This window comes from Dipodomys spectabilis, unplaced genomic scaffold (genome assembly GCF_019054845.1).
Source record: "Dipodomys spectabilis isolate Male_0828 unplaced genomic scaffold, ASM1905484v1 ptg000146l, whole genome shotgun sequence".
In the NCBI taxonomy this organism is placed as follows: Eukaryota; Metazoa; Chordata; class Mammalia; order Rodentia; family Heteromyidae; genus Dipodomys; species Dipodomys spectabilis.
In genome coordinates, this window is record NW_024870823.1 from 568,768 (window position 1) to 590,684 (window position 21,917).

At 39.1% G+C, this 21,917-nt stretch overlaps 1 protein-coding gene across 2 annotated transcripts; it reads right to left on the reverse strand.

Moving 5' to 3' along the window:
* Nucleotides 1-3,166: 3,166 nt before the first annotated feature.
* On the reverse strand, nt 3,167-21,850 carry Eif2s1 (eukaryotic translation initiation factor 2 subunit alpha). Of its 2 annotated transcripts, none has more exons than XM_042691806.1 (8): nt 21,720-21,850; nt 17,102-17,343; nt 12,868-12,947; nt 11,368-11,519; nt 7,413-7,519; nt 6,532-6,629; nt 5,588-5,731; nt 3,167-3,948 (listed from the first exon to the last, which is right to left on the reverse strand). In XM_042691806.1, exons 2-8 carry the CDS (start codon nt 17,340-17,342, stop codon nt 3,823-3,825), a joined length of 948 nt encoding a protein of 315 aa, XP_042547740.1. In that variant the 5' UTR covers nt 17,343; nt 21,720-21,850; the 3' UTR covers nt 3,167-3,822. The 2 variants fall into 2 exon arrangements, with proteins under 2 accessions (XP_042547740.1, XP_042547739.1); XM_042691805.1 differs by having other exon boundaries at nt 21,711-21,850.
* Between the last annotated feature and the right edge of the window lie 67 nt (nt 21,851-21,917).

Below are 21,917 nucleotides of genomic sequence, written 5' to 3' on the forward strand. Positions count from 1 at the left end.
CATGGCCGGGCATCTGTGGCTCAGGCCCGTAATCCTAGCTACTCAGGAGGCTGAGATCTGAGGATCACGGTTCAAAGCCAGCCTAGACAGGAAAAGCCATGAAACTCATCTCCAATAAACCACTAGAAAACTGGAAGTGTGACTGAAACGATACAGCGCTCACTTTGAGCTAAGAGCTGAGGGACAGCACCCAGGCAGAGTGCAAGCCCCACAGCCAAAAAAAACCAGAAAGCAAACATGTAAATCCCAAGAGTTAAATAGGAGCATAAAATTCTGGTTTTATAATGAATATTAAAACTGAAATAAATAGCACCAAGGAATTTCCTTGATTGGGAGGTTAATCTAGTGAAAAGTCTACCATAGAATATTTTTAAAAAAACATTTTTATTGTTTTCAAGTTTATACAGTCATCTGGCACAAGCTATTATAGCCAGTCTTCTTGCCAAGTACAAGTACTTGGACTTAAATGAATAGATAAAATACATAGCTACATTTAAAGGGAGTGGATCCTTTCAAAGTACTTAGGCAAAGCTTTGTTCTCTTAAAACAATTGAGCTCTCTCCTCTTAATGTCTAATTTCTGAACCTGAGTGAGCAGAAATCCCAAGCTAATGTTTCTCTATTCCTAATGTTTTAAGAGAACTTCAAAGCACTACTTTCTGTTTGGCATTTTATCAAGCCCTCATGCCTCTGGAATTACTTTTATTGGTTTTTGAATCCCGACAGGTGCTTATCTGAATTAAACTACTTTTAGTTTGTTTCCTCCCTCCAAATGGGCACAACTGTCCCTCACCTTTGTACAGGACAGAGATCAGGCCTGGGAAATAGATGGCAGTCATTAGTTTGAAGCAAATCAGTGAAGTTGGTAAGCTGTTAACAAGTTAGCTTTTAAAAATCCTTACCCATTTTAGTTTTGCTCTTGGCATAAAAGTAGTAGCTAGGTCAAGAATGGTTGGACACTGGGTGCTGGTGGCTCATGCCTGTAATCCTAGCTACTCAGGAGGCTGAGATCTGAAGACTGTGGTTCAAAGCCAGCCTGGGCAGGAAACTCTGAGACTCTTATCTTCAATTAACCAATCAGAAGAAAACTGGAAGTGGTACTGTGGCTCAAGCAGTAGAGCGCTTGCCTTGAGCCGAAGAGCTCAGGAACAGTGCCCAGGCTGAGTTCAAGCCCCATGACCGACAAAAAATAAGAGAAAAACAATGGAGTGACATTTGAGTAGAAAAGTATTAGTGTGATGCAGTAACTAGCATGTCTCTGTAGCTCCCATCAAATGCTTGGAACATTATTCATGTAAGAATTGGCTTGTTTTAAGCTGTTTGAAAGCCCGTATTGTGTCATTTTCAATGAACTTATGTATCCTGAGCTATTACTAATTTTGAGTTGGTCATCACTTGACCTTAATCAAAGGCAAGGGATAGAATATGAAATAGTCAACATTTTTAATAAAAGGCTTTGGTAGGGGGACCAAGATTTAGTAAGCTGTTTAATTCTGCCATTTATGTTCATGTTATTCAAAGCTGGGTGTGTATCCTGGGTATCTTGTTTTTTTCAGGGCAGCAAGGTTAATGTTTTAAATTTAGCTTTTTTTTTAATAATCAGTAAAATATTGGTCTGGTTAGGACCATTAATTTACAAAACTGTTGTATAACTGAGTCAAAAAACCTACATGCAATAAAAAAAAAATCAGTCACTACAGGGACTACTGAAGTTTCCAAGTTATAGCTGTTGTGTTTTCAGTAAATGTGGAAAAAATTAATTCCCTTGCATACATACAGCAAAGGAGTCCCTTAACACATTTTCTCCTTTTGCAGTACTGGGGCTTGGGTCATGCCTGGCAAGTGCTCTACCAATGAGTCTAGCCATTTTTTGTACAGGGTTTCATATGTTGTCCCTGCAGGCCTCAAACTTGCAATCCTCCTTCCTTAGCCTGCTGAGGGGATGGGATTACAGGTGTGAACCACCATTCCATCTTGGTACCACAAGTATTATAAATGTTTTCTGGTATGCCAATCTTGAGTGTATCTATATTCTCTAAATCTAATGTGACATGCTGGTTAACAATTGTGGCTCCATCTTGGAAATAGACCATCTGAAGTTGTACCTCTGGATTAGAAAGCTAGTACAGGCTGTTAAACTAAATAAACCCATAGATAAGCACAAATTATTGCTCCTACACACTACTTCCTAGTCTCCTCCTCCACTTTAAAATGGCTCCAGTACTGTTACTACTGAACTATCTCTAGTTAAGTAGGGTGAGTTAAGTTTAACCAACAGGTTTGAATACCTAAGGCTAATAATGAAATTATGTAACTCGTACCTCAAGATATCCTTGTTGATTAATGTATGAAGATAAGAATGCCAAAGTATGTAAGCAGGGATGTTACCTGTGAAATTATTTTATACATATACCCTAAAAATAACTAGTTCTTGAAGATAAAAAATAACACAAACATGGGCTGGGAAGGTGGCTCAGTGGTAGAGTGCTTGCCTTGCATGCCTAAGGCCCTGGGTTCCATTCCTCAGCACCACATAAGCAAAAAGAAAAAAGCCAGAAGTGGCGCTGTGGCTCAAGTGGTAGAGGGCTACCCTTGAGCTGAAGAGCTGAGGGACAGCGCCCAGGCCCAGAGTTCAAGCCCCACGACTGGACCCAAAAAACAAAAAACCCTGTGGTTCACGCCTGTAATCCTAGCTATTGAGGCTGAGATCTGAGGATCGGGGTTCAAAGCCAGCCCAGGTAGGAAAGTCCCTGAAACTCTTATCTCCAATAAACCACCAGAAAACCAGAAATGGCACTGTAGCTCAAGCAATAGAGCATGAACTGACGAGCTGAGGGACAGCGTTCAGGCCCAGAGTTCAAGCCCCACGACCGACAAAAAAAACCCAAAAACAACAAAAAACCACAAACATAAAAGAATGTGCTATGTTAGATCCCTGTTGTTAATCTAAGTGGCACTCACCTACAGTAAAGGAGGAAAAAAAACCCCAAAAGTTGGGTGACATTTAAATTGACAAAACAAAGTAGCACTTTCTTAAAACTTTTTTTTTTTTTAAAAAAATCATTTTAAACTATAAATTCAAGACAATAGTATACCAACAAGAACTCAGTGTGGTAAATGCTCTCAAACCACAAGTTGTCATCAGTTTCCAATATGTAAAAAATGGCCACGTAACAATGTAATTCTTTAATTGCAGCTTACAACTTTTTCTTAAAGGGTCAGTATCACTGTGGATAAAGTAAAATTATGTTTTCTAAGATCTCCTTTGCAAGGCTTTGTTGTATAATGTCCTTCGGCCACCTATTCTGGTTTGTACACCTAACTACAAAGACAACAGAATTAGTCATAGCATTAGGAAAGCTTTTAAGTGGTGACACAAAGGAAGAAGCCTATTGTTAAATATTCCAGAAATTTATTTGACGTTTGCTGGAATACATTCTATATAGAAAGTTTGGGATTGCTGTTTTGGGTGCCCTGGTAAATCTCATAGAGGCACCGACCTACAAAGAGTGCCAATTTTGAGACATATAAAATTGATAGAAATCACAAGCCTAATTTCAGGACTGTTTTAAGCTTAACTATTTGTCTCTAGTCAAATTAAGCCATGTGCTTAAAACATACTTAGTGTGACGGAGCTACTGTATGAAAACAGCTGACATTTAGGAGGGCATTTGATGTTCTGGTCTGTTGGAACATTTAAATACTTGGAAAAAAGAAATATTCAGCTTTGAAGTTTTCAATACTGGAAAACTTTCAAGTCTAGAGTTTGCAGCTAGGAGGGGCTGCTTCGTGTTCCTTAAATTGGACTTTGCTTCCCACAAAGTTAATCTTCAGCTTTGGCTTCCATTTCTTCTGCATCATCATCTCCATCCACTTCTGCATTTTCTCTCTCCAGTCGTTCCAGCTGCCTTGCAAGTTCAGTCTCATCTGTATCTGTGACCACTTTGGGCTGTGGAAACAGGTATAATTTCAGAATAAAGTTGTTAACCAGGTTAATATTTTAACTTAAATTCTTAAATACTCTGTCATTCCTAATTCAACTGCTGATTTACCACTAATGAACCCATCAGTTAAAAGTAGAATTTATGAGAACCACACAGTATATATTAAAATGGAACAATATTTTTGTCATCTTTAGAAGCTAAAAGTATTAGAAATAGTAATTATAATTTTTAATACCAAAATGTCTGAAAAGTAAATGCATCTTTGGGCTCAAAATATTTTTCTTCAGGGAAGAACTTACTATATAAGTATTTATACATGTATTATTATTTTTTCTGGTGTGTTGGTTGTAGGGCTTGAACTCGGGGCCTGGGTACTGTCCCTGAACTCTTTTTGCTCCAGGCTCTACTACTTTGCTCTACTACTTTGAATCACAGCACCACTTCCAATTTTCTGGTGGTTAAATGGAGACAAGAGTCTCACAGATCTTCCTGTCCCTGCTGGCTTCGAACCACAATCCTCAGATCTCAGCCTCCTGTGCAGCTATGATTACAGGTGTGAGCCACTAGCACCTGCCCATATATTATTATTCTTGAGATGAGGGAACCATAACAACTTATGTTTTTTTCTTACTGGTAGTGGGGCTTGAACCCAGGGCCTCAACTCTTGGTTGGTTTTTCCTTAGTTTCTCAGATGTAGAGCAGGAGCTCTCTTAAAAGGCAAGAGTTAACTAAAAGCATAAAATTCTGTTTTAAGTGGAATATTAAAACTGAAACAAACAGGCACCAAAGAATTTCCTGGATTGGAAAATTAATCTAAGGAAAAGTCTATCATACAATATTTTAAAAAAAACGTTGTTATTGCGTTCAAGTTTATATAATCATCTGGCACAAGCTATTGCCAGCATTCTTGTGTTTTACCACTTGAGCCATGCCATCAGTCTAGCACTTTCGTTGGTTAACTGAAGGAAGGAGTCTCATGGAGTTAATTTTTATCTCAGCTGCCTTGAAGCAAGAGCCTCTAGGTCTCAGTCACCAGAGTAGCTAAGATTACAGCTGGGGAAAGGTGGCTCAGTGGTAGTGCTTGCCTTGCACGCATGAGGCCCTGGGTTCAATTCCTCAGCACCACATAAGCAGAAAAAGCCAGAGTGGCGCTGTGGCTTTAGTGATAGAGTGCTAGTCTTGAGTTGAAGAGCTGAGGGACAGTACCCAGGCCAAGAGTTCAGGTCCCACGATTGACCAAAACAAAACAAAACAAAAAACAGGTGCATGTCATTGGTGTCCAGCTAGTTGTCTTTTTTGTTTTGTTTTGTTTTCTTGACACAGGGCTCTCATTATATAGCCACGGCTGTCCTCAAGTCTGTTAACAGTTGTACCTCAGTTTCCCAAGTGCTGAGTCTACAGGTATGTACCACCATGTCTAACAAATTTATTTCTAATTTTCTTGGGTGTGTAAAGGACAGATGGATAGGACCTTAATGCTATCAAAGTCTGTAGGCCTGAGTACCCATTCTGCAGTGGTATTCTAATGCTGCTAGATTTCTTCCTTTTAGTAGTCCTTGGAACCGATTATAATATTTAGTTGATTTCTAATATGATATGTAATGTGATCAAGTATTTTAAGCACAAAGGCACTGACGAGCTTACCTCCATTTGAACATTGAACACTCCTCGCTTCTCCTCAATCTTTTCTTTGATAACAGCCATAGCTTGATTGAGGACAGAAAGGCCTTCTGTTCTCTCCAGAGTTGTTGTAGTCATTACATACCTTGGAGGAGCTATTAGATTAATCTAAAGGAGACAGACAAAAATTCAATTATAACTATACCTACAGAACTAGTAGGATGTTATTAATCTGTTGCATTAACAAATCACCGCCCAAAACTCATTTTCCAATTCTATAGGTCAGCAATTTGGAAGTTTGTAAATACAGTAAAATAAGAGTCTAACAATCCAATCCTATACAATACAGTCTACTGCTATACAGAATATGAAGAATTATAATATTTGGTGGCTAACCTAGTCATCATGAGCATAAACTCATGGAAGAATTCCTACTAGGAGATTCTGTGTAATGTTCAGTTTAATTTTTCTGCTAATGAAGGATGCAGATTTTTAACCTCATAAAGTTGTGTGTATTGGTGAGAGAATGTTACCCAGTTCAAGGCACTGTAGCAGTTTTGGGCACAACTGGCCCCACTCAGAAAAGAAATCCCCATCTACTGAAACCACAACAGGAGCAACAACAACAAAGCCACCATATAGTTGCAAATATGCTCCAGAAGAACCAAGAGGACACTTAACATCTCAATTGTAATAGCAAAAACTACTTTTGTTATGAAATAATCTTGTTTTTACAGTGTTGGGCATCCATCACTGGGCTATCAATATACCAGGTAAGCATTCTACCACTGAACCGTACCTTCAACCCAACACAGTTAAAGAAAAAGGACAAGACAAGAAAGATTAGGAGCACAGCTCAGTAGTCCTGGATTCAATCCCTAGGACAAAAAGAAAAAAAGAAAAAAAAAAAAAAGAGGTTCTGATTTGTTTAGTTATTTCAGTGGGGATAGACAAAACTGATGACTTACCTTAATGGGCATAGTTTCCGTAGAACAATTCAAGCCTGCTCTCAGGGCTTCTTTTACAGCATCAATGCCTTCATAACCATAGCAAGCCACTTCAATATCTAAAAGTATAAACATTAAAAAGATGACACAAGGGGCTGGGAAGGTGGCTCAGTGGTAGAGGATTTGCCTTGCATGCGTGAGGCCCTGGGTTCAATTCCTTAGCACCATATAAGCAGAAAAAGCCAGAAGTGATGCAGTGGCTCAAGTGGTAGAGCACTAGCCCTGAGCTGAAGAGCTGAGGAACAGCACCCAGGCCCAGAGTTCAGGCTCCATGACCAACCAAAAAAAGAAAAAAAAGATGACACAAGTCAGGTGCTGGTGGCTCATGCCTATAATCCTAGCTACTCAGGAGGCTGAGACCTGAGGATCATAGTTCAAAGCCAGCCTGGGCAGTAAAGTCCCTGTGAGACTCTTATCTCCAAGTAACCATCAAAAACCGGAAGTGGTACGATGGCTCAAGTGGTAGCGTGCTAGGCTTGAGCACAGAGGCTCAGGGACAGTGCCTAGGCCCTGAGTTCAAGGCCCACAATGGGGGAGAGGGGGATCAAAGTTTTAAAAGAATCAGAGGTGGCAGATATACTAGTACTCAAATATTTATAAAAGTTTTCTTCACCCTACTGCTACTCATTTTCACAATTAAAAGTATTAGATTATGGCTGTGTTTGGTGGTGCACATCTATAAACATAGCACTTAGGAGACCAACCTGGGCAACAGAGACTGACTAAAAAAGAAAAAAAAAAAAAGTATTGTCGACATAGCACTGTTTTGAGAAGTCTCATTCCTTGACCTTTTTTTTTTTTTGGATGTATACAAATATTTTTAAAGTCATTTTAGAACTTACCTGCTCGAATTTTGACAGCCTGTGGGGTCAAACGCCTATTAATATTGTTAATGAGTACTTCACGTTCATCTTCATTCAAATCTAAGCTATCCAAAATGGACGGATCTCTGATTAAAACAAACAAACAAAAAGCTAAGGTTAAAGAAGTAATTGGGAAACTAAACACACATTCTAGAGAATGCAAAGAACAAGAAAGTACTAGGCTCTGGTTTCAAAATTAGAACCCAAATCTTAGCTTTGTACAAAATTTTAAGTATGCTAGGCTCCAGTATCCAAATGTATAAAATGAAAAAAAGTGTATCTTACAGTACCTGTTTTAAGTAATAAGATAGTGCAAAAGAAAAAACGCTCAGTATACAACAAATAAAAAACTCAATTGATTATCAAAAAGAAAAATTTAGCCATTTGAATAAAATAAGCAATTCAATATTTCCCAATACATCTAAAATTCTTCTATAATTAAGCATTTGTATATAACTAGCAGTCTCTTTAAAGTTACAAAAACACAGTAAAAAATGCATAAAAACAAAAGTACCTCCATGAGCTAAAGTTACAAAAACACAGTAAAAAATGCATAAAAACAAAAGTACCTCTATGAGCATTAGGAGAAAAGAGGTACTTTTGACATTTAGTGGTATTAAAGGACTTCATTCAGAAAGTAGCACCAGGGAGGATCTTGGTCAATAACTTGTAAACTGAACAAATGAAAAGTATGGGGAGAGGAAAGAATGATTAATGGAATGGTAGCACCATAACAAGCAAAGGTAGAACTGAGTATCAATCAATATCTAGGTGCAAGATGAGCATCTGTCATCCTACCCATGTGAGAGGCTAACATTGGTAGGATTGAGACAGGAAAGTCTACCAGACTATCTCCATAAAAACAGCTGGGAATGGTTGTACACTCCTGTCATCCCAGCCATGGTGGGAAGTGAAAAATAGGCATGGATCTGGTAGGAAGCAATAAAATAACTAGTGTAAAAATAACTGGAGGCATGGCTCAGTAATAGAGCTCTTGTCTAGCAAATATGTAGTCAAGTTGAAACTCTATGCGTATTTAGACACATAAAGAAATGTTTACATTATATGTATTTATACATAGTATGAATCCAATAATTCCATTCTTAGGTATACATCTTAGAAACTTCCAAAACAAATGTAGATATATAATGATATTAATCACAGCATGGTTTGAAAATTGGATGGTACCAAGTTTGAACTCAAGTGCCTTACGTTTGCTAAGCAAGTGCTCTACCGCTTAAGTCATGCCCCTACCCTTTTTGCTCTAGTTACAGGGAGAATAAAGCATATTCTCAAAATGAAATGCTTTCTAGAAATTAGTATGGATGAAATGGGTGCTTATCTATGAATTTTTAAAAATCCTACTTAGACAGCCTTCTAGGGCAAAATGCAAACTACAGAAAGTTACAACAATGGACTAAAATGTTAAGTGCACCAATTATTCCATACATGGGTCTATGGATTGACAGGTTGTAGGAAGTGCTTTAGACAAGAACTTTGGACTTTTTCAGATTTTGGAATATTTACATATACAGAACAAGGTACCATGGTGGGATCTAAGTCTAAATACAAAAACTATGTTTCATATACATCTTCTTCTCATACAGTAAAAGCAATTTATTTGTAAGTGTTTTTAGTTTACTAAAAACCTCCTGTCATAGGAGGTCAGTGATAAAATTTTCCACTGTGGTTAAATATTGTTAGTCCTCAAAACCTTTCAGATTCATTTTGTATTGGGTTAGAGATGCTAAGCATGTATATAATAAAACCATTAAAACATAAATGACAGTGATACACACTAATAACTTCTGATTTGTTGAATTAAAAACGTGGCAAAGGCATCCAGCTCATGCCTGTAATCTTACTCAGGAGGCTGAGATCTGAGGATTGCGGTTCAAAAGCCAGCCCAGGCAGGAAAGTCCGTAAGACTTATATTCAATTACCAGAAGTGGTAATGTGGCTCAAGTGGTAGTTTGCTAGCCTTGAGCAAAAAGAGCTCAGGGACAGTGTCCAATGGAGCCCATAGTTCAAGCCCCAGGAAGGTTTAAAAAAAAAAGTGGTAAAGAAACAGCATGAAATTTGGACAGCTATTACATGAATGATGACATGTTAAGGGACAGCGAATAAAACATACTAAGACTTAGTGACAATGGAGGGGTCCTAGAGACAATCTAACAGAAAAGGTAAACTGGGGCTAAGCATGAACATGAGTTAAGTTAGGAAGCATATTGACTGGATTAGGGGTGTAACTCAGGGACAGAATAACTGACTGGCAAGCACCACCTCCAGCATTACAAAAAAAGACAAGGAATGAAAAAAGTACCAAGGGATATAGAAGGATAAAACAGTGCTTAATGGTTAATAACACCAACTCTAGAGCCAGAAAACCTAGGTTTGAACATTAGTTTTCTACCTGTGTGACCTAGAACAAATTACTTAATCTCTGCTTCAATTTCCTTTAACTGTAAAAAAAAAAAAAAAAAGATAATAACTTAGCCTACAAGTTGTTAGGATTATGTTAGTTATTGCTATTCCTATCTTTCATAATAACACATGCATGCACAAGGTCATATGAGGTCAAATGGAAGGGGTATTGTTATGAAGGGGCTCTTATAACTGAGGGGCTGTTTGCCCCTGAGGGTTAGAGGGGTCCAGTAGTTCTTGGCGGCCCAAGGGTTAGAAAGTAACCTCAGTCTAGCGGTAAGGCTGCTCATGAAGCATGAACATTCAGTAAAGAGTGGGATGGGAAGAAGCAGAGATAAAAAGCACTGAGAATTGGAGCTAAAAGCAGAGGACACAAGTCTTGCTACATGAGAAAAGTCGAGAGGTTGAAAAGGAGTTTTTTAGTATAAATGGAGTAAACCAGAGAATGTAATATTTATGGTGATGAAGCAAATCCAATAAAGGGAAAGGCTGTCCAAGAAAGGGAGTAACTGACAGATGGATGGAAGTAATGAGTAATGACTCGTGTAATGACTTTTATTTATTTTTGTAAAATTAAATATGCAGTGAGCACAACAGCTAAGACTATAGAAGATGGTAGAATGATTCTGAGGAAGAGCACTAAGAAGTTCTGAAGAAGACACTATAAAAATAGAAGAACTGACCAGAATCAGAGAGAATGTAGGGTAGTAGTGAAGGCCCAGTTGAGGTTGGAAGACTGTGAACAGGCACTTGCACCAACCTGTAGGACTCATTTTTTTTCCTAGTGGCAGCCAGTAGTCTATAAGTGCAGAGAAGGCAGGAGCACTGATCCAAGGCTGGATGTAACAGAAGGAAAAACGGAAAAATTCATGATATTGGCAAGAAAGTTTTGAAATGATGGCTCATGATATGTCTGTGTTGGATAAGAAAGCCAAGAGAGGGTGAAAAGACAACTGGAAAGAGATCGGTTTAGAACCAGAACCTAATACACAAGAATTTAAGAAGAAATACAGTAGGACTAATACAAAGAAGCTATGAGGATAGATTATGGAAAAAACAAGACCAAAAAACTCAAAACAAAAACAGTGTATGAATTACAAGTTTTAGAGGCAAGCAAATCCTGGAAACAAAAAGGACTGAAGGGAGGCCACATGAAAGACTAGCTAAAGTGGCATGGTCTGAAGGTTAAAGAAATTGTGGCAAAGGAAACAGGGTTAGTTAAGTCATCTAGGATAGCAAAACTAGGAAATGAAAATGTATAAGGGAGTATGAGATAAAACTACGAGTTATACAACTACATAATTATAGTATTATGTAATATATATTGTAGTCTATGTAAATTATATCTACATAGACAACACATAGGACGAGCCTACATTATGAGTCTTACTGAAATATTTCTGTTTGGTAAGCATTTAATACAAGGATGTTGTGTGACTGAAAGACTATCAATCTCTGAGCTAGACCCAACTGCTGAGATATCAAAATGGAAACGAAGAGATATTCTTACGAGACTGCATGCTTAAATGCATCATAGGCACCATATCCAGGCCTCTTGTACTTGTCATCAAAGACCCAGGCAGTCCTCTGAAACAGGCTTTCCAGCTGCTCATCCTTGGTGTATTCTAAAACCTCAGCAACATGGCGAAGTATGCTATATACCTAGAACAGAGCCAAGAATTCAATTCCAAAACAAGAGATCCAGAGAAATGTCTGTTTCCTCCCAATAATTAACTCAAGCTTGTACAACAAATAGAATATATAATTTAGGATCCTGAGATCAGGCTCAAATCTTGATAATGGGACAAATGAAAATGTTTGAATTTGTTTCCCCATTTGTGAAAGGAAGATACTAGTATCACTTCCTAATGTAGGAAATTTCTGCATAGGATTAAATATATATAAGCACACAATATAAATGGTCAAGTACTAAAGACAGAACCAGCCGGGCGCACTGGTGGCTCACGCCTGTAATCCTAGCTACTCAGGAGGCTGAGATCTGAGGATCACGGTTCAAAGCCAGCCCGGGCAGGAGAGACCGTGAGACTCCTATCTCCAATAAACCACCAGAAAACTGGAAGTGGCGCTGTAGCTCAAGTGGTAGAGCGCTCGCCTTGAGCTGAAGAGCTGAGGGACAGCGCCCAGGCCCAGAGTTCAAGCCCCACGGCCGACAAAAAAAAAAAAAAACAACAAATAAAGACAGAACCAGGCAACCAACCATCACTACCAACATAAAGAGACCTTTGGATTCAACATTTTACAAACTCTTATTTTTGAAAAAGTTGGAAGACAAAAACTATGTGTTATGATATCCCAGTAAAAAATAAGCTGACACAAGTCTGTAATCCTAAATACTTAGGGGGATGAGAGGAGGCTGAGGCAGGAGGATCAGCTGAGCCTATTGAAGTTCAAGGCCAGGCTGAGCAACAATATCGAGACCCTATTTCAAAAAATTTAAAAAGGCTGAATATGTAGTTCAGTGGTAGGTAGCATGCATGAGCTGTTGGGTTTGATCCCCAGCAGCACAATCAACCAATCAGATTAAAAAGCTAAAGAAGTCAGCTGAAATCAGCTAATTCAACATAAGATGGTTTTAAAACATTACCTTCTTTTTTTTTTTTTGGTAGGTTATGGAGCTTGAAATCCAGGCTTGGGCACTGTCCCTATGCTCTTCAGTGCAAGGCCAGAGCTCTACCACTTGAGCCACAGCGCCACTCAGCCTTTCCTGCCCGGGCTGGCTTTGAACCGTGACCCTCAGATCTCAGCCTTCTGAGTAGCTAGGATTACGGGCGTGAGCCAACAGCACCCGGCTTAAAACATTACCTTCTCATACTCATTTGAGAATATTAGATCATGAGTAATGCTTTAAGGTAGTGATACTGAGACAGAATATGTAGCTCTTTACATTTTGAGATTCAGTCTTCCAAACAGAGTTCCATTTAACACACAATTGGAAAGTGAACATATAAAAAAAAAAATAGAGGTTTTGTAATCTTAAAAGTCAACTTACAGTTTTAGATTTTGTGAATTTGTCTTCACATTTGATTGCTTCTTCTGGAGAGACTCTTCTTTTTGACAAATCAATATATCCTATATAAGAACATTTTTGGAAAAAAAGAAAAATCAATGTTCAGGTCTAGCCTATTACTGAGGTTAATTTCATAACCAAATCAAGTATTTGGCAAGCTTGTTAAGTATTCATCACTAACATTACATGAAATATACGATGAAGCCAGTGGCTCATGCCTGTAATCCTAGCTACTAGGAGGCTAAGATGAATGAGGATCATGGTTCAAAGCCAGCCTTGGCAGGAAAGTCAATGTGTCTCTTATCTCTAATTTACTTCCAAAAAGCTGGAAGTAGTCCTGTGGCTTATAGTAGTAGAGCGCTAGTCTTTGAGTTTGAAAATGCTCAGGTATAGCCCCCAGGCCACTGAGTTCAAGCCTCACGACCACCTCTTTTTCTACTCAGTTGCTTTTACATTTTTGTTAATAATCAATTCATTGCAAGTGAGTACATATACAGAACTTTGATTCTCCAACCAAACTGGAATTTCACATACTCTTACTTGTTCATGCTTTACTAGCCTTTTACTGCTGGATTTAAATATCTTTTCTTCTTACTCTGAGGTGCTAAGATCAGAATCCAGGACTCTAAATATTAGGCAAGAATTGATTCTGAGCTACAAACACTGAGCTACCACCCTCTGTCCTTGCTTGTCAAACACTGTACTACTTGAGCCATAAACATGCCCAATCCTTTTTTTTTTTCCAATTACTGTCTCACTTTTTGCCCTGGTCAGTCTGGACCAAATTCCTCCTACTTCCCCTTCAACTATAGCTGGGATGACAGGCTCATTCCACCATATCCAGCTTTTGAGGTTAGGTCTTGTGAACATGATGCCCAGGCTGGCCCTCTATTTTCCTAATCTCTTCCTTCCGAGTAGCTGTCCATACTTAAAATTTAGTTTAGCAGTTTTGTATGCATCTAAAACATTGAGTGATACTTGGCAGAGGCTCTAGATTTCTACATATTTCTCTGGAGATTATTACTTTTTCTTCTTGGTGATAACTGGGGTTTGAACTCAGGGCCTTAGGCTTGCTAGGTAATGGTTCTACCAAACCAACTTGAGGTTCTTATTGCTTTAGGTTATTTTCAGCCTGGGGTTGGCTTTTAATCACAACCCTCCTCTTATCTATGCACAGGGCTAGACAAGAATATTTTTTTAAAAAATGAGACAGCAGTCTCAACTCAGTACTTTTGATTCCTAAGGTGGGAAAAAATAATTGCAATCCTAATTGGGTGCTGGTGACTCACGCCTGTAATCCCAGCTACCCAGGAGGCTTAGATCTGAGGATCACAGTTCAAAGCCAGCCAAGGCAGGAAAGTCCATCAGACTCTTCTCTCCAATAAACCACCAGAAAAACTGGAAGTGGCACTATGGCTCAAGTGGTAGAGCGCTCACCTTGAGCTGAAGAGTTCAGGGATAGAGCCCAGGTCCAGAGTTTAAAAAAAAAAATGCAATCCTAAGTTTTTCATCTTTTTGGACTGCTTGGAGGCCACACTGTATTATCAGTTGTTCAGGGACTGACGGAAATTTTTGCAGAATTAAAAAAATTTTTTTATTCATGTTCAAGTTTTATAGCTGCTGTGTTTAAGTTCTGTCCAATTGGATCTAATCTCTTTTTTTATACAGAAAACATCCTTTCTACAGCTCTTTTGTATTTTCATTTTTCTTATTTTACCCTGGAACAGTCCATAACAGAACATTCAGAGTTCATTCTGTATTAAAAAACAGACACAGGCTGATCCATTGCAACAATGATACTCACAAGACACTATGTAGGAAATCTTGGGGGGGAGGTAAGGGAGGTGGGGAAGGGAAGGGATAGTAGAAGAACAAAGGAGGGGGTAACTATTCATTACCTTATTGATGTAACTATAACGCCTCTGTACAGCATCTTTACAATGAAAAAGAGCCCCTGTCGCGTGCACACGTGTGTACGTGTGTGTGTGTGTGTGTGCTCATGTGAGCATGAATTGCCAGGTACTAGTGGGTCAGGCCTGTTAATCTTAGTTACTCAGGAGACTGAGATCTGAGGATCTCAATTCAAAGCCAGCCTGGGCAGTAAAGTCGCAGTGAGACTCTTATCTCCAATTAGCCACTCAAAAACCAGAAGTGGTGCTCTGGCTCAAGTGGTAGAGCACTAGCTTTGAACACAGAGGGGCTCAGAGGGGACAGGATCTGGGCCCTGAGTTTAAAGTTCAACTCCTACAACCGACCAAAGAAAGTACCCCCCAAAACACTCCAAAACTCATGTATTTAGCCAGTTTCAATTTTAACTGTTTCTTGAGTTTTACATGCATCTTTTATACTTATCAAAGTATTAACTTTCCATCTAATTTTGACTGCAGCTGAAGATAAATCTGACTATATAGGTTTTATGTAAGAGAATAAAAACCAGGTAAGACACTATTTAAGGTCACTTAAATAGTAAGTGATGTAAGATGTAAGACTCATGTAAGTTAAAACAAGTGTCAAGGTAAGACGTAAGACTCATGTAAGTTAAAACAAGTGTCAAGTCTTCCAAGTAGTTAAATCATTTTGGGTGGGTGACTAGTCAAATTAAAACGTTAATTTTATATGAAATACAAAGTTATAATAAAAAATTATGAAGTGTCAGTATTTATAAAATATAACATAGAAGAAACTATCAGTACACTGGATGGCTGAGGAGATCCAGAAAGACAAGTCCAATAAAGGTCACTGATAATATAGTTGTTCAAGCTTGACAATAATTAGTTACTGAAACTTAATACCTTATAAATTACAGTGAGACTGCCTAAACCAAAACCTACTTGTACATTTTGTACAACAGTATTGTAAATTGTATTTATAAAAAAACATCGTGGGCTGGGAAGGTGGCTCAGTGGTAGAGTGCTTACCTTGCACGCATGAGGCCCTGGGCTCAATTCCTCAGCACCACATAAGCAGAAAAAGCTGAAGTGGTGCTGTGGCTCACGTGGTAGACCACTAGCCTTGAGCTGAAGAGTTGAGGAACAGCCGCCAGGCCCAGAGTTCAGGGCCCAGGACCAAAAAAAAAGAGGAGGGGAAACCCTGTTCATAGTAATGATATATATATGAGATCTAAGACAAAGGCACTTACTAAATAAAAAGTGAATATTAATGCAACAGCACTATAATCTAACTTTTATTATTTATTTATTTTTGTTGGTCTTGGGTTAAACTCAGGGCCTGGGTACTGTCCCTGAGCTCTTTTGCTCAAGGCTAGTGTTCTACCACTTTGAGCCAAAGCTCCACTTCCAATCAGTTAATTTAGCTTAATTCAAGAAAAGTCATCTAATATATCTACCAATGTGGATGAATAAACTAATACTCTGATTTACTATCTGTATTTTCTGTTGGTGATTACTGAGTCATTTACCAACATCCTTAGAAACTCTAGAGACAAAAAAGAAAAAAAAAAAAAAAAGAATCAAGTTATCTGATCCCCCAAAAGTAGTCCATATAGGACAGAGGTGACTCATAACTGTAATTCTAGCTATTCAGGATTTGAAGCTACATTGGGCAGCAAAATATATGGGCTATGGTTCAAATGGTAGAGCAGTAGCATTGAGCAAAAAAGTTCAGGAACAGCACCCAGGCTTTGAGTTCAAGCCCCAGGATGGGCGGGCAGGCAGGCAGCACCCACACACAAAGTAACCCTGCGACATACTCATTTTATAAAAATTCGTCTATGTGTAATTTAAAAAGTTTTATTAGATGGCTAACAAGCATCCTTTTCTTAACAAAAAGTATAGAATCACGCTCTACCGCTTGAGCCACAGTGCCACTTCTGGTTTTCTTGTGCTTTATTGGAGATAAGAGTCTCACGGACTTTCCTAAAAACAAATGCTTTTAAATCAGTACTTTTTTGGGGGTGGGTGGGTGGAGGTGAGTCATGGGGCTTGAACTCTGGGTCTGGGTACTGTCCTTCAGCTTTTTGCTCAAGGCTAGGGCTCTACCACTTTGAGCCACAGTACCATTTCTGGTTTTCTGGTGTCTAATTGAAGATAAGAGTCTCATGGGGGCTTTTCTGCCTGGGCTAGCATAGAAAGCTGATCCTCAGATCTCAGCCTACTAAGTAGCTAGTATCATAGGTGTGAGCTATATACCAGCCTATAGTGTATTTTTATAATTACATTAAAAATGTACACATTTTAAGGTATTTTTCCTCACTTACCTTTTTCTTTGTCCACTCTAATAACAACTACACATTCATTCCTACCAATTCGGATGAGTTTATTTATAGAACGGATACGTCTTCTGGATAATTCACTAAGAAGAATCATGCCTTCAATGTTGTTGTATTCCAGCAAGCTGACATAAGCCCCCATTTCAGCAATGGACCTGACATTCACCATCACTACATCTTCCACCTCAGGAAATTTGTGTTGATAAAATCTACAACTTAGACCAGGCATTCTGGAAATTAAACAAAAGAATCAAGTGTCCAGTTAAGGTTAAAAAAAAAAATACGCCTATTTTACATAACTTGCCCCTGAAAGGAAAAAAAAGTTACTGGTCTTTTTCATCTCTTTAAACGTCTTAAATAGTTCCAGAAAGTGGCTAGGTACTAAGAAACCAAACTTTAATTATTTTATTCCAAATTTTTACAAGGCTTAGATGATTCTCTGCCATCAGTTCCAGAAGAACCATAAAAAAATAATAACCATCTATGAAGAACTGTGAGGCCTAAGGATTAAAGGAATACCTCAAGAGCAAAAGACTATTTGATTACTACCACTTTATGCAGGGCGTGGTGATGCATACCTATAATCTCAGGCTGAGGTAGGAGGCCAGTTCAAGGCCAGTCTGGGGCAAATAACAAGATGCTGTTTCAAAACAAAGTTGAAACCCACAAACCATTTTAAGTAATGACAAATAACAGGGGTAGGGTACATCACTACTATTCTAGTATTATAATAATATTACATATTAGGAAAATTAAGTTTTTTTTGTTAAATCAGCTCAGATTGTATATGCTATTACTTTAATGGGAAAAAATCTTTGCAATATACCACACAATACTTTGTGTATGTATAGTTGTGTGTGTGCGCGCGTGCACGTGTGTGTGTGTGTGTGTGTGTGTGTGTGTGTGTGTGTTGTTGTGCTAGGGCTTGGGCCCAGGAACTAGGGTATTTGAGGCAAGTATTCTACCAATGAGCTACGTTCAGCCTATTATCACTTCATATAATCCAAATTACTGTATCACGCATCAAGGTAACAAAAAATAAAAATATTAATCATATAGCTTAACTTTCCTTTTTAAAATAAAGTAGTTCAATCCTGTTACCATGAGTTCTAGCATTCATTCATTCATTCACTCACCAGGGCTAGGGACTAAACCCAGGGCCTCATAAATGCTAAGGAAGCATTCCACCATCTTATACTCCTAATTCCTCCATTTTTATTTTGTTGGCTAGGTGTATCTAAACTTGAGAACAGCTGCACAATTTCCCACTTCTATAGCCTTCAAGTTTCTTTTAATCTTTAAGTGTTAAAGATTCCACCAATTGACTAATATTTTAAAATAGAAGCTCTCATAGGATGTCAGTGGCTCATGCCTGTAATCGTATCTACTCTGAAGGCTGAGATCTGAGGAACACAGTTTGAAGCCTGTCAGCAGAAAAGTTTGTAAGAATCATCTCCAATTAACCACCAAAAAGCTGAAAGTGGAGCTGCAGATCAGGTGGTAGAGCACTAGCCTTGAGCAAAAAACCTCAGGGACAGAGCCTAGACCCCGAGTTCAAGACCCAGGACTGGCACGTACACAAAATGGAAGCTTTAAAACAAATGGTGCCAAATGATTTTCATTTTTCTCCATTAACTGATTTACTACTATTGGAGCACAGAAGACAGGCAATAATGGGAACCAAAGATCTAAAAAAAGTCAAAAGCTCATTTGATAACCTTATTTTTGTTAATGGGACAGAAGGTAGTAATCAATACTTGGTCTTAAATAATTACCTCTAACACATGGAATACTGGAGTTCTCCTGTAGTGCAGTTTGATAATTATTACCTGGCAATAACTTATACCCCCTACCCATTGGATAGACACACATTTTCCTTTCTTAGTAAACATAGCTGGGCGCTGGTGACTCACGCCTGTAATCCTAGCTACACAGGAGACTGAAATCTGAGGATCACACTTCAAAGCCAGCCCGGGCAGGAAAGTCCATGAGACTCATTTCCAATTAACACCAGAAAACTGGAAGTGGTGCTATCCCTGAGCTGAAGAGCTCAGGATAGCGTCCAGGCCCAGAGTTCAAGCCTCACAACCGACAATAAATAAATACAGAATAAAAAAGTAAACAATGGTCCCATAGGGGGTTTCCATACTTGTATACACTGTACCCTGATCAACCTATCACTTTCTCCATCCCAGGCTCCTTTCATAAAGCAATTTCATCTGGTTTTGTTGTTCTGTTTTCATACATACAAATAAACTACTTCAATCATATTCATTCTCATTTACTCTCTTTGTTAAGCCCTCCCCATCCTACTGATGCCCACTCTCATCCAAGCCTGTTTCACTTTCCTGTCATTCACTTTTTTGGAATATTAATTGCACCAAGGGGTTTTATTTTTGTATTTCAGACATACATACATTTTTCTATTATTTGGTCCTATACGATCTGGACACTGTCTATCTCTTTGGGGTAACTCTCTCTACTTAGTTTTCCTCCTTTTATGGATAAACTGAAGCACAGGTTGGGCAGCTTGCTTTTTCATATACTGATACGTGGTTTGGAACCAAAGTCTATGCTCTTAAAGCAAGGATACATTTTCCCCTCAGTATCATTGATTAATGCTACCATTAGGAACTTCTGAAACAAATAAAATACAACATTAATTTATGTATTCAGTGTTGACAGCATAAATCACGAATTAGTACTAACTGTTAGTACTCATCTTTTCTGTTAACTAAAAAGCAATTTATGTAGAATAGATTATTATCTTGTAGCTCAACAAAAAAGAGATCTAGTAAACAAAGGGATGTAGACACTCAATGGCCAGAATTACCCAGGAAGAAAACAGCTGAGCTGGTTGTATAATTTTTAAACAGGGCCTTTTAGGGGTGATGTGGTGGTAGTGAAAGAACTATTCTAAAGTATCTGTATACAGACTGACTGGTCATACTTGATAACTAAGAACAAAAAACTCTTTCTAAATAGGCATTAAAAATAAATGTCATGAACATGCATAGAACAGTTTAATTTGATGATTAAAGGATACAAGGAATAGGGTAAAAGAATCCTGAAGGGAGATATAAATATTACCCTCTCTTTTCCTAACATTGTAAGTTTACTTAGAAGTGCCAATAAAGAAAAAGAGAGAAGTCTCTTCAAAGAGGAAAGTTCCAGGTTGGGGCCCACCATTTCGTGAATACTATTTCTTTAGAAAGCACAAGTCTCTGATATACATAGATTAAGGAAAACATATAGGTTAAGCTAAGGAGTACTGCTGATGGTTATGTTATTCACAGTAAAGGTAGAAAGTAAGAAAGTACCTACAAAAGAATCCATACCACAAGAAACTCACTTATTGGTTGGTGGATTTTTGATGTGTTCTTTTCGTATGAACTGCTTGTTACTTGAAAAAAAACACACAACTAAAAAAAGCCCCCAACACTCAAACAGTTTCCTCAGTCAGGAAAGCAGAAATCTTACTAGGAATTTACTCAGTCCTTTGTGTCATTTTCACTGTCCAGTCAGGCAAGAAGTCATGTAAACTTTGTGAATAGCTCTGTATTTTCAGTCCTTACTCTACTACCTGGCTGTAGCTATGTGGGAAAGGCATTTTCTCTGAACTCTATTTTCTTGTCTGTGCCACGTACCTTTATAGGATTACTGGGGATGTCAAATGAAATATGTGTAAAAATAGGTTGAAAACTGTGCTGTTATAAACTTGTGCTAGCATTGATAAAAAAAAAAGTTCAGGGACAGCACCCGCCATAGTTGAAAGAAACCGGGGACTTCTACATCCTTTTACCAAGGATCATTGTTTCTTCTTCAATCAAAATTAAAGCAGCCTAAGCTTTGGGGAAAATTAGAGAGATCTCAGGATGTATACGGGCATCAATTTAACTCGCGTCCCAGATTCCCTAACCTTAGGATTTTAGTTACGTTATAGTTACAAGACAACAGTTCAGGTCTCTTTGCTGGTGAAATAGGGCAAACTGACAGGAATGACAGTACTAAACCCCTCGAGCACTAGGCTTTACCTTCAAAGGTTTGCGACTCATTCTACAAAAATGCCCGAGTAGAGCGGTAACATAAACCTGGATTTTAATTATTTAGCGTATAAACTACACTTAATTAGGTCCAAGCTCTTTTCAATATGGTGGCCCATCCGATTAGCTGTTTAGACAACAGTTCGGTTTGAGAACCACAGGAACTTTTCGGCAGAATTTCTGAAGTGAAAGAGAAACCTCTCAGGCCTGGAACGAACACACGAACACACACACGAACACACACACGAACACACACACACACACACACACGCCAAACGATGAGATTCTGGGGGAGAGAAAAGGGCGTGCGGGCGTCCTCACTCAGGCGACACCTTCTAAGCCCACTGAGGCTGTCTAGGCCGCTCGTCCTACGCCGAGCCGACCCCAAGGCCCGGGGCAGACCGGCGGGCGGTGGGTGGCGGCTGTGTCCATCCACTTCCCGCGCCGGAACGGGAAGGGAGGGCGAGCGAGCCCAGGGCCTAGTCTCCACCACTCCTGTCAGGGACACAAACGGAAGGGACTCCTAAGGAAAACCGAGCCGCCGGACTAGTTACCTGAGATACGTGAGAGTCCCGCACGAAGGTCCACGCCGCACTCTTCAATCGGAGCAATCCGACCCGAGACACCCACACCAGCCGCCGAGCTGCTTCAGCGTGCGCCTCACGCGACCCTACCGCGCATGCGGAGCCGCCTCGCACTGCGCAGGCGCCGACGGGAAAGGCACCTCCTCACCACATGGATCATAGAGTTTGAGTCCTCCA

Excerpts from the sequence above, each read along its gene's own strand:
- Eif2s1 (XM_042691806.1), bottom strand. The coding sequence starts at position 17,342 with ATGCCTGGTCTAAGTTGTAGATTTTATCAACACAAATTTCCTGAGGTG. Across the intron at positions 11,520-12,867 it reads AATTCACAAAATCTAAAACT|GTATATAGCATACTTCGCCA; the intron begins GTAAGTTGACTT and ends GCTCTGTTCTAG. Across the intron at positions 5,732-6,531 it reads CGGAAACTATGCCCATTAAG|ATTAATCTAATAGCTCCTCC; the intron begins GTAAGTCATCAG and ends TGTCTCCTTTAG.